At 35.2% G+C, this 17739-nt stretch overlaps 1 protein-coding gene and 1 pseudogene across 3 annotated transcripts in view; one reads left to right on the top strand and one right to left on the bottom strand.

Moving 5' to 3' along the window:
• WHSC1L1 (Wolf-Hirschhorn syndrome candidate 1-like 1) overlaps positions 1–17739 on the bottom strand; it is a 142112-nt gene that overhangs the window by 28723 nt on the left and 95650 nt on the right. For 2 of the 3 annotated variants that reach the window (XM_006900287.1, XM_006900288.1), the window contains exons 7-13: positions 16654–16754; positions 14518–14563; positions 11413–11543; positions 10835–10963; positions 9442–9568; positions 4429–4626; positions 3434–3607 (exon numbers count right to left, since the gene is read on the bottom strand). In XM_006900287.1, the coding sequence (XP_006900349.1) occupies positions 3434–3607; positions 4429–4626; positions 9442–9568; positions 10835–10963; positions 11413–11543; positions 14518–14563; positions 16654–16754 (906 nt within the window). Of the gene's footprint in view, positions 1–3433; positions 3608–4428; positions 4627–9441; positions 9569–10834; positions 10964–11412; positions 11544–12919; positions 13624–14517; positions 14564–16653; positions 16755–17739 lie in introns of those variants that run through there. The other variant, XM_006900289.1, reaches the window with a different exon arrangement.
• LOC102843636 lies at positions 4906–9073 on the top strand (annotated as a pseudogene).

Below are 17739 nucleotides of genomic sequence, written 5' to 3'. Positions count from 1 at the left end.
TGGGAATAAAAAAATGAGGTATAAAAGCTTGTTCTTCACTTAAAATTTATATAATCGCACTTAAATTATTTATATAATCTGGGCTTCTACCTTCTCAGTTGTATAAAATCAGGAGATAACTTCTTAGGGGAATTGTAGGCAATTTAGATTGTCTACTATAGATTGATTTACACCTATAAAAGAAATTATTATTACTAATAAAAAGAAAATGATAATTTTCTCCATTTTAAATTAACATGAGAGAAAAATAGGTAACTTTTAGTTTAAAAGGAAATGCTAAAAAACATGTAAAGTTGCTGGAAAGCATCTGAACATTTCCTATGGCACCAATACTCTGCACAAGTGGGGAGGAAGAACAGTCTTCTAAGTCTTTCTAAAACTATTCTTGGATATTTTCAGTTTGTAAAAACTAATACGATGATTAAACACCAAGACCAATTAAGGACACAAAAGTTCTCTATGAAGTGGGAACAACTCTGTATAAGGAAAAACTTACAAAAATCTACTTATCACAATAAAGAAACAACAAAATTCCCACAAATCCTCAATGCAATCAGTTTTCCAAGGCTATATAGATCTAATGGGAAGATATTTCCCATCTCTTTCCCATTGCTGCTGGTGGGTTCAAATCCCATGTGGCCTCTGGTTCGCAATGCAATTCCATATAAGAAAAGAAAACAAGCTTACTAATACCAAAACATAAAAGACTTAAGTGTCCCTCTTTGTATATGGATTTTAAAACTCACTGCTGTCAAAAGCAAGTCCTCGCTGATCTTCCAATGGGTTTTCAGAGGCTTTAAATCTGCCCATCATGAGCCACTGGTGGATTCAGCCTTTGGGTTAGCAGCACAACTCCTTTGCCCACTAGGCACCAGAGCTCCCAGGGTGGATGCATGTAAACTCCTTTTAAAGAGGTACCCTCTATGATACTGATAACAAACTCAGATACTGACTTCTGCAAAGTTTCATACATTTAAGCCTTTTCAAATCCCAACATTTGATTGTTAAGAATAAGTTTTTATGAATGCTGGAGGGGGAAAAAAGGTGGTTTCTATTTATGAAATACAATTTCACAGCTTGAAAGATTTAAAAAGATCTCTGAAAGTTTGTTCTTTAAATGTTTCCGAATAATTGCCATTTTAAGAAAAAGAAATCTAGATTCTGTTGGTAAAATATATAATATCCACCCCTCATTTTTATTATTCTCAAACTTTTAATCGAAGCAGGTAAGTTAAGCATAACAAAGAGGGTAGAATTTTAGAAAAAGGATGGTTCCTTGTCAGATGACCATTTCTTACCAGTCCTAAATGGAAAACAGCTGAAAGAAACTGTTTCGTAAGTTTCTCAATTAGAAAAGGAGTCTTACTTAATATACTGATGGTACTTGATTCAAAATATACCCTAAGGTAAGCTAATATGAGAGTTATAAACTTAGTATTTGACGTGCTCGCTCTGTTGCATATGCTTATATACTGCCAGTAAAGAAAAAAAAATGTGCCTCATATATTGTTGAGGGAATGAACTCATAAAGGATGGGCATTTTTATTTATTCACCATCTTTAATTTGTTTTAAAAAGTCTCTAAAATTAGAAACTGTTAATTCTTTCCTATTTTTTTATTAGAAATGAAAAAGAAACTAGTGATTCCTTTTCATTTCTTTTACCTATTTAAATCCTTTCTGTCACCTGACAAAGTAATGTGGCATGAAACAATTCTGATCTACTACTCCATTTACCAGCCTTATCTCAAAACAGGATACAGTTGTAATTTCTCTAGTAAAAAAAGACACTATGTTTCTCTAATAACAAGCAGCCCACTATGCTCAGAAAACCTGGCAAACTGAAAGTAGTACATGTATATAGTGGACCCAACTGGCTATTCAACAAAGGACACATGCTTTTTTTCATCTGTCTATCCTGGCCAAGTTTTGTTATGTTTCATTTTTAAAGAGTGACATACAAAAGGCAAATCTATCACACTATTTAACTTCACTATAAGAAAAATTTTCAAGGTACTTTCATTGAATTAAAATAATTACATCCTTTGGACAATTAAAACAGACATTTGGGGGGGGAAGAAGAACGAACTGGGGAGGAGGGTAGAGAAAACAGTGCAACAATGAATGAATGAAAACTCAAAATCTCTGTAAATGTTCATTAAAACTAATAAAATTTAATTTAAAAAAATTATTACATCCTGAAGCAAAAATAAAGCTAAACAAAAAGAAACATCAAAAGCCAGCAACACCCAAAAACCAGCATAAGATAAATATAGATGTGATAGATCTTATAATCTTTTCAAATATTTCACAGAAAAGAAGGTTAAAATAAACTTGTGAACCACTTAAGTTTTTAAAAACTGCATTTGGGAATAATATGAGTTGATTTTTAAAAATGCTTAATGAATACTAAAAACTATTTTACAACACTTTCAGAGCTGTGAATAAAGCTAGATTCTCTGTATTATACTCAGCAAAAGTAGTTCTGTTTCCTATTTATCATGAGCTCAAGTTCACTGATCCCTCAGGAACATATTATTGATTTTCATTAAATGAAGGTCCAATCAATCACCTGAATACTTAAATATCAGCAGTCAGACACTAAGGTCTGTATTGCTGGCCTCTCAATTACCACAACATAACGCTGCCTTGATTGGTTCCCACTTGGCCTCTGTTAATACCAGAACATAACATGATAAAATACAACATAAAACAACTGAAGAAAAGGAATGTGCTTGTCTTATCATCTGAGTAAAATTCCAATCAGTTCAAAGCTTTATGCTAAAGATTCTGCCATGGGAAAGGTCTAGGTCTAATACAAGAATTGTCTGCAGAGAAAGTAACAGATGAACTTTTTTATGTTCCAAACAGAAAATCAAAGAATTGAACTGTAATTAAAGGTTACAAAACCAATTCAGATTTCAGCTTCACTTACAAAAGAATTGTTCTTCTTCTGGCAATTTGGATGCTTAATGTTATAAAAGGGATTGTAACATTATAGTTATAGAGCCTATAGACTTGAGTGTGTGTGGTAAGAGTAAGTGGAGTACAGGATGTTTTTATGGTAGTGAACTAATTCTTTATGATACTGAAATGACATGACGTGACATTATGCATTTGTCAAAATCCATAGAACTATGCAACACAGAGTGAACAATATAAACTATGGATTTTAAGTAAAATGGTGCATCAATCAATACTGGTTCATCTATTTTAACAAATATACCACTGGATGCAGACTGTTTTCTGTATAATTTTTCAGACAGTAAGCCATTTAAAAGACACTAAAAAATGAAGCAGAATATTAGAAGATAGAATTCTTTACTAGATGGGAGATTGTACTATGCTCTGAATTCTTTTCCAAGGTTAAGACTACTTTAGAGGGGTATATGCCAGTGAATTGAGGAGGAAATTAAGTGAAGGAATGATACTCACCTCTTGCACAAACGAAACAAAAGCCTACATTTACAGCAGAGGAAGAATTAATACTTCTTTTGGAATGATTGCTACAGATGAGAATGTAGGAGGACACAAATATACTTCCAGCAGCAATGCAAGCATCTCCTGAGTGATAGGCTACCGGGCATCTTAAACATCTCATCATGCGACCTGTTGGAGTCAAGACAAAAAAGGAATTTATATAATAATGCATTAGTTCATCAAATAAATATTTTGTAATTGGGACTTTCTGTATTCTCACACAATGCTGGTCATAGTAAGATACATGTTTATCAGTCTGGTCATGTCATTCCTGGCCTATGTAGTTTCTAAATGCAAGTCAAATAATCAAAGTTTTTATGTTCCAGTTATGAAGAGATAGTAGCTTCAAGTATGGCACCTAACTGAAGGAATTTTGAGGGAAATTTTGAACATACAGAATTTTCTCTATCATCTGAATTTAAAATAATCCTGACGTACTATACTATTTATTGTAACTGAACTGTGATTCATGCAAATGAACAGAGATAACCTCCTGTTCCTTCTAACTTCTATTGTGATTTGAAGGTAAGTTTACAGAGCTTACTGTAGAGTAATTATAGAGTATTCTAATTCATCATATGAATTAATTAGATTCTGAAGAATCATTCAAGTATACATTCATTTTTGTTCGATGCCACTGTTTATAGTATCACTATTTCAGTTACATATGGTATGTATCTATCCGTCCTTCCACTTTCTCTCCTACCGATTTTCTTAAGTAAATGCTGTCCTAATGATCCCATGTTCTAATGGATGGTTATAACCCTGGTATACTGGACCCTTTACAGATCCGTTGTTTAGCTGACAGTTGTGCCACAGGGATGAATTCAGTTACAAGCTTACAGGGTAGCTAAGAACTATGCCCAATGTTCATTATAAGAATGTGCTTAGTATATTATTTATCACTGCATACCAAAAATGTATCTTTGTCTCCTTTAGTTCTGCTTTACCTTTACTTGCTTTGTGGATATCTTTTTCCATGGAGCAGGTAAAGCAGCAATGTTGAGGACAGCGAAATCCTTTTGATTCAAAGATGGCAGTGGGAAATTTGCGGACACAGCTTTCATGATAAAACTTCCCACACGCACCAACAGAACAACGCTTCACATCTGTACCAGATACTTTACATGAAAAACATGGGTGTTTCCCTAGAAAATTGAGGAAGAACATGGATTATTAAATAAAGTATGATCAAAACATACTGTTTTAAATATAAGCAATCACTGAGATCAGAGAGTTACCCTAAAACAGATCTGATGAGGGTATGCAAGAATTTAATATAAAAACAGTATTTAAAACAACTTGTCAATTAAAAAGACTAGTACATTCTGCAAGAATAATGAATTATCCATTTGGGTATTCAACGTGGCTGCACTGGCAGTGGCTTTCTGGCAACTCAGGACTGAAGTGTAACTAATAAAGTCATCATGATTCTCCAGAGGCTCTTCAAATTTTCCTCTGTCATTTGGTCAGGAATCTCAGTCCATTTGTGGAGGAACAGTGGTGTTACTGCAGTGGCATTTAATAACTTGATCCAAAATGGAAACTTTTCATGGACAAGATCAGAGAACACAAATCTAAACAACAGGCCATCTGGAGGACCTGCTGATGCTGGACCAGAATGTCAGCAAGATTTGGAGAAGGAGCTTTCTAACAAATGTATGGTAAATAAGACATGATTACCTTCTCTACCTTCAAATACGAGGCTCCTAAATTTGAAGCTGTTGAAAACCCCAGTCCTGAAGCATTTTGTAAAATTAGTCTGGTAATTTGTTATGGATTGGTTAAACAATCAAACAGCAGTATCAGAATAAACATATTATTACACACACACCCCAACAAAATCCCTCCAATTACGTATTTACTTCTTATCCAATATGAAAATTAATTTTACAGAAAACTCAGAACAGAATTTTTCAGTAGCTTGGAAACCTGGAAGTAGAGAGGTCTTCCTAACAGCAAAGCAAAAGAACTGACAAAGATAGATTCCAATAGATAATCATTTAGAATTTCTGAATGTAAAAGATACAAATTCAAAGGCAGAAAATTATAGCTAAGCTCATCATATTTAAAATTTTGCAAGTTGAGGACAAAGAAAAATTATTCAAAATATCCATTGAAAAGACTATAAACTTTAAAGAAGCAATAGTAAGACTGAGAGTTGACTGAAAGAGAAAAAAGGAAGCCTGACACAATGAAATGCTATCTTCGAAGACAGAAAGAAATCAGCTGCCAAGCCAGAATTATATACCCAGTGAAACTATTCTTTAAGAATGAAGTCAAAGTAATATATGTTGAGATGATAAAGAAACCAAAGTTGGTTCTTAGAAAAAAAAGTAGTAAAGCTACTATTCCTGGATGTTGGCGCTGTTTACTGTCCAGTTAATTAAACACATGGAAAATCTATTTATGCAGAACAGAACTGTTCTGTAGGGCTTCTAAGGCTGTGACCTTTCAGAAACATACTACCAAGCCTGTCTTCCAAGGTGTCTTTGGGTAGGTCTGAAGCACCAACTTTCTGACTAGTAGTCAAGTAGTTAACAATTAGCCACCAGGTACTCCATTTCTGTTTAAGACTGATTAATATTTTAAAATGTGGCGGGGGTGGGAGGAGTACAATATAAACAACATCAGAAATGGAAAATAAGACAACACTACAAATCCTATAAACACTAAAAGTTACTTTTAACCTTAAATTGGAAATTTAGGTGAATGGTCACATTTCTAGAAAAAATGTAATTAAACACCACTAGAAAAAAGAAGTTATTAAAAAAATAGAAACTACTGGTGTCACTTTGGAGACTAAGGGTGCCTGATAGAGGCCATGGTCTTTGCAATCCCTTGCTATGCATCAGAGAGCTAGACAATGACTAGGGAAGATAGAAGGAAAATGGATGCCTTTAAGCTGTGGTGCTGGCAAGAGTATTGAATAACCATGGACGGCTAAGAAAATGAACAGGTTCTTCCTGGAGAGGGGTAAACCAGGCTACTCCTTGGAGGCAAGGATTCTGAAGCTTCGTCTGACATACTCTGGACATGTTGCAAGGTCCTGGAGAAAGATGTCATGCTTGGGAGGGTGGAGGGACAGCACTGGAGAGGAAGACCCTCTATGAAGTGGATTGATTCAGTGACTGGGATAATGGGGGTAGGTGTCTCGGAGATAGTGACGTTGGCACAGGACAGAGCAGGGTTAAGGGTGGTTGTACATAGGGTCGTTATGTGTCACAATAGAAATACAAGAGGGAAAAAGAAATAAAAGATAAAACAGATGTGGAAAAGTATATGCAATAAATATGACAATAGACTGCTGTGGTTCAACTTGCAGGCAAACAATGGACAAGCCTACAGATGATTAATATTTAACACCGGGGGACACTCACTTCTTCAAAAAATAAACCACATAAAATTAAAAGAGCAACATTTGCCCAGGGATATAGCTCAGAAGACAGGAAGGAGTAGGATGGAAAGATTAATGGAAACAAGACCTGCAGGGAGGAAATGGAAGAGCTTGATTACACAGTATCTACTATAATTAATAACATAAAATGTGTCTGAATGGTTGAATGGAAAACCAATTAGATTTGTAAACTTTCACTCAACTCATCCAAAAAAAAAAAAAAAAAGACAAAAGACCTACACATGGAGAAAACACATGCAACATAGCTAAGCAAAGATAATTAAAGACATAAAAGGAGCTAAAGTCAATACAGAAAATTTAGTATAGCAATTTAAAAATGTGCATGTACAAATAATATGCACAGGTAACTCAGAGAAAGATCAACAGCCAATAAACTTTAATTTAATGTGACCTCAATAGTAATCAGATAAATATATATTAAAATAATAAACATGATTTTAAAAATTCATTAACTACGAAAATACAAAGTAGCAGTATAAGAACTTACTCTGTAGTATACATAATTATCTTTTGATAAACAAAGGAAAAGTGACTAAAGTCATGAAAACTGATTAATAATTTAACAATTTGAGCTTTCACTCTTACAGCAAACACTCTTAAAAAGTATACTAAAAAAGTGTATGTATGGAAACTTTGTAAGCAACACAGTATAAAATGAAATATAAAAACAAGGGGGAGGGGGGGAAATGTTCTAAGCTGACCAAACTAGTTTTAATAAGAAAATAAAGAATTAAAAACACTTAACATTCTTCCACTTAGTTAAGCGAAAAGCAATATTCCTCTTAAATTTCCATACAGATGAAAACCAAATTAGATTACACCTAACCTTTGTTGAAAGGATTCGCCTGAATTCTAGAAATAGGATGAAACTATCAATAGTTTCAATCCGAAATTACAATCTTACATGTTTAAATGGACTAGGTAGGTTGCCTGAATGACTGGAGTGACAAAGGTTTAAAAAGGAAGAATGACAATGTGGGGAGCGAGGAATTCATACCAATTTCGTGTTTAAAAAATCAAAATATACTCTGAGGGTTTAAAAAGAAGTGAAAAAAAAAGTGCAACTTATTTGGCCAACATTCCAAAGCAAAGTCTAAATAGGATAAATATTTTCTTTAGGGAAAAACTGTTACATAGTTTAAATAGTTTTCAGAGTTTTTTAAATAGGCCATATGTGTTTATTAGAGTGTATGATATGCAACAGTAAAGCCACGGCTCTAGAACTGGACTGGCTGGGCTTAAATTTAATGGAGCCCTGGTGGCACAATACATTATCTATTGCGCTGCTAACCCAAAAGTTGTGGGCCATCTCCTCTAAAGATTTACAGCCTTGGAAACCTACTGTAGTGTCTCGATTAGAAGAAATCCACTTGACAACAGTGAAGGATTTTTTTCAAGGAAGTGTGGGTATGGCTTTTAAAGCTCAGTTTCTTCATATGTGATCTTTGTGCTTTGGGGCAAAGTTGTAAACTTTCTACTCCTCAGTTTCCACCTCTATAGAATGGAAATACCAGTACTTATTTTATAATGACCAAGTGACATACTAAGTCAAAGAACAAACAGGCATCTAATTGGTTCTTAGTTCCTCAGAACTAAAATTTAAAAAAAAACAAAACAAAACACAACACAACACAAACATGGTTCCTAAAGGCAATGCAACTTCCAGTTGATTTTTTCCATGTTGCAAGTTAAACAACTCGATCATTTTACATGACACATGTAACAGCAACTTTATCATGATCTTATCTAGAATTATGGATTCATGGAAGAAATACAAACCTTCAAAGTTCTTTGTCTATACATTATTTTACTAGGTGGTAATCTATGTTTGATTATTGTTGGGTGTCACTGAGTTGGAATCGAACCATAGCTCTAACCTCCATCTGGTTTTCAGAGGCAATAAATTGCACAGAAGACAGCCCATCCTTCTCCTGTGGAACAGCTGGTGTATTTAAACTGAATACCTTTGGGATTGCAGTGAATCTTATTACCAGATAAGAAATAAATGGTGAATCTTTGAAGTTTTAAAGAAAAATTTCCAGTGACTCCATGTTTCCAATAAAAAATATAATCATTCATAATTAACTTTTCAGTTTATTTAAATAACTTTACACTCCAAAATTTTTCATTTGAAAAAGAATGTATTTCATACTCTTTTTGTAACCCCTTAGATATAACACAAATAAATAAACAAACAGACTGTAACTCAAAATGAAACACACTGCCCTAATTCAATTTTTATTCACAGGGACCCTAAAAGAGCAGAACAATTTGAGAGGTTTTCCAAGACTGTAAATCCTTAAAGTATCAGAACTCTACATCTTTCGCCTGTAGAGCAGCTGGTGGATTCACACTGTGAACTTTCAATTACCTGAATGCTCTATTGATTCAGTATTGTATCATTAGGAGTTGTTTTAAATAAGCTATGAGGGGGTATATAGAAAAGCTAGAGAAAAGCAATGGTTGAATTAAATGTCATGGAAGATGTTGGTATTACAGTCCTCCTTACCTATTTTTTGATATCTATCAAAATAAGTAAGCTTACCAGTTTTACATTCCGTGCAGATGAACTTTCCATCAGGGAGTGATGTCAGACCCAAGCACTCAAGGTGGAAGTGCTTGCAGCACTCTCCTTCACAAGAAATCAGTGCGTCACCCGAGCTTTCACAGATCTGTCACACGGCAAAAAGCAGTAGTTTAAAAGCTTTTTTTGAATGCAGCAATATCACCTGAAAGGCTTTAAAGATCCTTGGGACTATACTCAAATTTCTTAAGTTTATCTGTTTACTTATTATGCTTTAGGTGAAAAGTTTACAGTTCAAATTCCCATTCCAGAGTTTGTACATAAAGTAGTTACATTTCCAACCATGTGTCAGCACTTTCCCCACTTCACTCTGGGTCCCCTGTGCCCTCTTGTAAGAATTTTCTACTCCTTCCTGCCTTCTAATCTTTGTTTTCCTGTGTGGAAGATTTTTTTTCTTTTTTTTTTGTGGAAGACTTTTTGTTTGAGTATATGGTGTTGGTTTTGTGTTGTTTGTTTTTCTTTTATGATAGTGATCTCATACAGCATTTGTCCTTTTGTGATTGATTTCTTTCTCTAAGCACATCCTCCAAATTTGTGCTGTGAGATATTTTGTGAATTTCTCATTATTTTATTCTTTGTCACTGCATAGTATTCTATCGCATGTATTTATCAAGTTGGTTTACCCATAAATCCGGTGACAGGTCCTTAGGTTGTTGCTATCGTTTTTGCTATGTGACTACCCCCAAGGTTTCTGATTAGTAGGTAGGGTCCAAGAAATTGCATTTTTAACAAGTTTCAACAAGTATCTATGTAATGAGAATCAATGAATTAGATGACCACTGTTGTTATGTACTGTCGAGTTGGAAGCAACTCTAAACTGAGTCTCCAGAGGCTGTAAATCTTATGGGAGGAGATTGACCAGATTTCTCTGGTGGAGCAGCTGACAGATTTGAACTGCCTGTCTTTGGGTTAGCAGCACAGCTTCTTACCCATTAGGCCAGTAGAGCTCCCTAGATGACTATTAAGAGACCCAATATGGCATGAAGTTCAAAAATCACACTTCATCTTGTATATGACTTCTTCTTTGGAATCTTTTTTATTTGTAGGGCAAGGAGCATTTTTTCAAGAAGAGTAAATATAAGACATTTTTAGAAGTTAGTAACAATTCAAATTTTAGACAATGTTTTAAAATCAGTCACTTGCCATCTGCTGACAATTAATAATGATTGTATTATAATTAATACTTGCCTTTACATATAAATAAGTATTCCAACTAAAAAAGAGAAAACCCAGAAATTATTTTTGGATTTATATTTTCAAAGTAGTATCATAATTTACAAACATATTACCTTCTTCTACATTATTGGTAGAATAATATTACTGTTTAAAATCGTGAGATGGGCAGCCTGCCTACCTGACACACATTATCCTTCTTACTCATTCCAATGCCTCTTCTTGACAAACTTGAATCCACCGACTGTACATCAGAAACATCTGCATCCGCAGCAGCTGAAGGGCTATCTACTTGCTTTCCAAAGCTTACCTACGTGGGAAACAACACATTTTTATAAAAACAAACCAAGATACTACTTATCACAAAGCCTGGTGCTGTGAAAAACCTACCAAGTCTTGCTCCAACAGACCTTAAGAGAACCTCTCTATTCTTTCTTTTCTAAAACTTCTGGATACTACATATGTCTGGCATGTTGGGAGAAACTGCAGCTAAAACAAGCAAATAAAACTGCTTCTATTAGCAGAGATCATTAAGACACTTCTAAGTTACCAAAAACAAAACAAAACAAAACCCAAAACCAAAAAAAACTAACCCAAAAGCCATTCCTTACATTTTAAAAATTTAAGCCTACATTTTAAAAATTTTCTGACTTTAAAAAAAAAACTCTTGACGTTCCCCAAATGAGTCGGGCAAAGTATTATTTTTTGATCTTGCAAAGAAAAAAAAAGCATTATGCCCAGACACTTGCACATATTTACCTGCAGATCACTCAGTCCTCTAGAATCGGAGTCAGATGTGTCTCTGTACGCTGAACTAGTCATTTCTACATCAGTTGAAGCGCGACTCCTTTTCTTTAGAGGTTTACAGGAATCTGAAATCTCGCTGGCACCTTAATATAACACACTGAAATTAATCCTAAAATACTGCTAAAGTTTGTTTTAATTTTTTTGTGGGAGAGTATTTTCTTTTCCCAAACTCATCTTTAGTGTGAAAAGAGCACACACAGCTCTCTTTGTAATACTCAAGTCATAAACAAAAACTTTATAAATTTCTGACCTTCTTGGTAGTGCTCTAATAAAACATTTATTTCAGTGCTCCTGCTCTAAAGCTATTTTCAGTCAATACAGCCCATGTTCCATTCTAAAAACCAATGCTATCAAAACTGCAGGATAGATTGATTTGGAGCAATCCAGAGAACCATTCAATTTGGAGGGGGAAGACATAAAACCCAACACACTGTGTAGCTTACAAATATGGTTGCAGAGACATCTCCATCTTGTTTTTTATTAGGGATGTGACAAATCTTTGATTTGTATTCGATTCGTACACGGACAGTGCCATTTTCCCCCAAATTTTGCAATTCAGTTATCTCCCCCCAAATAAATTTTGGATGTTCAAAATTGTTCATCTGAGACTTCCTTGGTAAAGTGGCATTTATTGTGACCATTAATAAGTGCTGCAGCACATCTACATATGACATGCCATTTAGGAGGCATATTGCTGAGGGTTGTAAATGGACAATCAGTGTTCAAGTACAGCCAAATCATGAAGAGCTGGATGAGTGGCCTCTATGTGGAATTTGTGGGAAAAGAATACATATGGAAGGAAAAAAAAGGCAGAGAATAGTGTGGAATTCTTTTTTAAAACTGTGTGTAATACAAATCCAGCCAAAACAATAGTGCAAAAAGTTACAAAGCAACAATCTCTTGGGCTAATGCAGTATAGGCTATACAGAAACAGCCACGATGAACTGTGCAGATCAGGCACGGTGAATACCAAGGAACCAAAGAGATGGTTAATACTTCAACCCACAGTTTTGTATTTTGGATACCCCCCCCCTACAAGAATTTCCATACAACAGACAGCTCAACCCAGCAAGCTATGGTGGAAGTGTGCAGTCCAGAAGAGACCATGGAGAAACAAGTCTCCTGAGGCCATGGAGATCCGCAACAGGCTGAGTTAGAGCAGCACTTGGTATCTAGTCATGTTCTGTGGCAGAGGATGTGGGCCTCCTTAGATTGCTCAAATTACTGGAACCTTGTGATCATATCCCATTCTAAAAGTTTTTCACTGATATTTCCTGACATCTATAATTGAGGGTGCCTGCCCAAGTTAAGGCAGGAGAAAGATGGGCTATCTCCTCCCACGTGATTTACAGCCACGGAAATGCAATGGAGGGTCAGCTATGAGTTGATTCCAACTCGACGGCAACGAGTTTCTGAGCCCATGTTAACGCTGATTAAAAATCACAAGCACACAAATCTATCTCCTTCATTGCTGGTGTATGGACCCAGGACACCACCACAAAATATTTCCTTGGCCTAAAAGATCACTGAATTAACAAGGAGTTTTAACAGAGGAACAAGAGTGCTGCACTGAGAGGCTTTTGAAGGGAAACACAGGTACCGCCATTTCCGACGAGTTTCTGAAAAAGCTAGAAAAATGACAGACTGCCAAAGACAGCTGCCATGCTGTTCTCCATGATAACGGCACTAACATTTAAAAAAAAAAAGAGCTTTTAATGATTGTAATGTATACAGTTAGGGCTGTCTGGCAAAACCCTGCAGATGTGCATTAATGATGCTTTTATATAAAAACAAAAAACAGTCCATGTTGAAATTGATCAGTGTAAGTTAAATGGTGGTTTTAGGCTGGACCCATGATTTAAGCTGTACCCATCCAGCTCAGACATAAAAAAAAAAAATCATTTGAATGTTATAGCAATTGTTCAGAGTCTTGAAGAAACCAGGCAGGAAAATGCCAATAATGATGATTGGCAAAATCAAAATCGAAAACAAAGAAACTGTTTATCGAGAGCCGCCGACAAAGAAATCTTGCATGGAGACTACAAGTCTGGAGTTTCTGGGATGAAATTGTACAGGAATCTCAGTCCACAGTTTCCTCAATCGCTGCGGAGACGGAGCTGTCACTGAATCTGACAGAGCCCTGCACTCCCCGGTCCGCCGACCCTGTGGAATGGTGGAAACACAACGCAATCAGGCCTCCTAATCTCGCAGCGATCGCGATGTCTTTTCTTGGAGCTCCGCCAAGCAGTGTTCCCTCCGGGAGGCTGTTCAGTTCTGCTGAGGATCTCCACGGAGACCATCGCTGCAGACTTCTCCCCGAGAATGCAGAGAGGCTGGTGGGTTTTTTTTTTTAAATAATGCAATTTGCCCAGAGTAAACTACGGGTATTAAATACAGTTTGAATGAGCTCACCAAAAACATGAATCATGCTATGGAGTTTGTACTGTAGTCAAATTGCACACATACAATACAGATATAAATTTAAGGTTTCTTAAACTTTGTGCATATCTCAAACAGATTTGCATAATATTATCTAATAGTGGTCATAAATATGCTATGAATCATTTCAATTTACAGAAGGATTTTACAGCACTGTAAAAAATAACCGTGGTAAGGTTTTTCAATCAGGTTGTATTTTCTGGTTTGTCACAGTCCATGTTTGACAAACATTAAATAGCTACTATTCGGTATTCAGTCGAATACCAAAAAAAGTGGATTCGTCACATCCCTAGTTTATAAACCAATGAAATCCCAGAATCTAATGGAGAAAAGTTAGAAATCATATCAAGTCTATATGGTGTTCTCCAATTTACAAAAACAAGTAAGACTTTTTCACATGAGGTACAGAACAAGATCAATTCTAAAAGTCACACACACACACACACACACACACACACACACACAGGGGAATACTGCAATTTCACACAAATTATTGACTGGAGAAGTAACAACAATGATTTACAGACACAGACAAAAATACATGAAGTACAAATAAGTAGTGCTGAAAAACTGGTTTTTAATCAAAGAAATGCAAAGTAACACTATATGTTAACTCACCTTTCTGTAATCCAGTCTTCACTGTAGACTGAGGAACCGATTCAACCTGTATGGGTGGAAAAAGAATAGGATTAATAAGGAACTTTTAAAACTTTTCATTAATAAAGGGAAAGAAATAAAAATTCGATCAATCTAAGTAAAGATGAGTGATTATGTATGTGAAATCTGTAGCTAGTCCCAACTTCTGGGTAAAATTCTGTTTCAAAGTCAGGAAGGTTTAAACGCTGGCTGCCTGGGCTGAATACCAAAGTGACAACACACGGCCACATGCTCTTGAGGAAGGACTTTTCCCACCATTCCCTTGGTATATGAAGAGAATATGAATACTTTGTTCAGTGTCTGCGAGGCAGGAGAGGGGTTGTTTCTGCAACCAGTCCCAATGTTGCTATAAACCCCTCCCACCCCAAAGACGTTAGGATAAATTTTTACTTACTATGATACTCAGGTTAATGTAACTCACGCCACTTTAAGACCCTCCGCGCCTGCACTCACAGCTAAGTTGCTGGGAATCAGGACCCTCTCTGTAGAGAGTGCTACAAGGCTGCATACAGCTGGAAGCTCAATACTTTTGCTGCTAGTACAAACTTAAGAAAATAAGTTTGTGATATTGCAAAAGCACTTTCTTGAGTGTCTTATGAACAGTGTCTTGATCCTACATTAGGAGAGCGAGATCAGAAGTTATTCTGCCAATGTATATGTAAAACACGTGGTAATTTGAGGATCGAACCATTGGAATTAGAGAAAGGATGTTGCTGGAGGAGTTCCTGTTTGAGGCTATGAATCAAATTTTATGTTTCTTTAAGATGTGATGAAATATGCATGTTGAAACACATTTTGTAAATATTTAAGGATTGTTCTAAGCTTTTTAAAAAAAAATTTTATTTTTTTTACAACAGGTAAAAAAACATACAACAGAAGCGCTTTTATAAGATACAATTAGTAATACAAATATAAAATCTTCTAAACAATCACTGTTATTGTTCTACTACTAACTATAACACAGTGGCATTAACAATTTGTTCCATTTTTTTATACTTATTTTTGCTTATTACTTTTAAACTGACTGGTCACAGACTGAATTTGGGAACCAGCTGGCAAAATCACAAGAAATTTTGATAACGAATACTGCAGATTTGCAAGAGCTTAAAAAGATTTTTTGGAATATAATTTCCTAAGTATAAAAATTAATATAATAAATGAATTAGTGTATTATTTAAATTTTAGTTATTTCTGGGAAAACTGTTTTATATGATTGGTGATATTTTAAAATACCTATGGAATCACCATTTAAGTTTGAAATTATAAGGAAATAATTAAAATAGAAAAGACTATCCTCCTCTGTATTAAGTGGTTCAAAAAATATAAAACTTACTGGAACTAATTCTACTCAGAATTATTTTTGTTCAATAGTGCTATAAGGGCTATAAAATGGATATTCCTTCACTTTTAAAAAAATTATGAAAAATTTTGACAGCCGGAATGGTTTCTACAAATTGTTTTTAAAGATCAGTTACTATGTATATTACCCCACTGTTACAGTGTCCTAACACCCTTCAGTCAAAATGCCTTCTTTTTTAATTTAAATATTATTTATCTGACAACCTAATTATAGGTGAGTGCTACTGCACTGGAGGAAAATAACATTCCAAAAAATCTGATACCAACAGAAAAACCAGATCATCTTTGATTATGCTTCTTAAATATAATTCTTATGGTAAAATTAATTTGATTTGTTTTAAAGAATAAAAGCAATATATATACCATAAGTTTAAACCAAAAATCAAAATTAAAAAAGGAGGGAGACCTCATTGATGGTTCCAAATAAAAAAACATGAAATTATTTGGTTCATAACAGAAGTTTAAAAATAAACGTGTAAGATCTTCTCTGAGTCTTGCATTACTGGCTTCCCATCTCTTAAAGCCTGACTTTTTTATGAATATGCTTGAAGCAGAATCACAGGATGCTGTGTTGGAATCAGGCACTGGAACCCACAGGGACAAAACAAATAGTCCAAAAAGGAAATGTGGGGTAGAGGGTCAGGTGTAGGAAGAATTTTCCTTTCTTTTTCAGTTATCAATATAAACTACAACATTTACAAATACATTGTTTTAACTCTCTACATGTAGGAAGCCAACCTGCTCCTTTTTGATCTTCTTCTTTGGCACAACCTCAGTGGTTTTCTCTGATTCAGAACGAGTTCTAATTGATCTTCTCTGTTGTTTCTTTTCTACTGAGCCTAAGAGATGAGCAAAACAAACAAAACTCATTTTAAAGATATTTTTGACATTCACGGAATTAGGATTTGACCAGATTCCTTTTTTCCTTACAGAATACTTTTGGAATTTTAATTATGATCATTAAAAGACTGTTAAACATTTGGGAGTACAAAAGATTTTTTTTACAGATCAAATTCTAAAAGCTGATTAGCTAAAACTGGGATTAACAAAGGACCCTAAATCATACATATAAAAGGAACTGAATTTGTAAATATTATAAAGTCAAGTTAAAACAGCATAAACATAGGTAAAAACCATGAAGTAATTATAACTGAAGGAATGAGAGAGAATGACTCTTCTAATCTCATGAAATTTATTTATCTATATTGTGATTTGGGTGAAAACTTTAGAGCAAATTTGTGTCCCATTCAACAATTCATGCCCTTTCCCCCACCCCCCACATTTTGTTTTGTGTTATTAATTCCTGTTAGAGTCAGAAAGAACAAAAGGAACATGGCAACAAGGGTCCAAGGAAGAAGCAGGGAAACAGAACCAGGGCCAGCAACACTTGCTTGAGCTTTGGGCAAACTCTTAGTCTGCACTCCTTAGTTCTGCACTTGAACTGGGGGCCCCACAGCCTTGGGGAAGCATGGTGACTGCCAGTACCCTTGAGGATACCTGTGATTGCCATGCCAGAAAGAGCTGCCTCTTACCACCAATCAGAAAAAGCCACTAACTGGAAAATCAAGAAAGTTTAGGGAGAAGAAAGACCCCATAAATATTAGAACTCTGTCCCTAGGCTAATATTCTTTCTCATTGGTGAGAGTGGACTTACTGGCTCTTAGACATTGTACTGTACTTGGTTGTTGGTATTACTTTGTCTAATAAATCTGGTACTGTTTGCTAATTGCAAGTGTTTCTTTTTGGCAATTTTTCCAAAGGGAACTTGCTTGTCCTCTCCAAGGCCTAAAATTCTGGGCCTCTTTTAAAATGGTACTGGAACCA

This window comes from Elephantulus edwardii, unplaced genomic scaffold (genome assembly GCF_000299155.1).
Source record: "Elephantulus edwardii isolate Elephantulus edwardi_28Jun2011 unplaced genomic scaffold, EleEdw1.0 scaffold00279, whole genome shotgun sequence".
Classification (NCBI taxonomy): domain Eukaryota; kingdom Metazoa; phylum Chordata; class Mammalia; order Macroscelidea; family Macroscelididae; genus Elephantulus; species Elephantulus edwardii.
The sequence above is the reverse complement of the archived record's forward strand: the minus strand, read 5'-3'. Positions and strand labels throughout refer to the sequence as shown.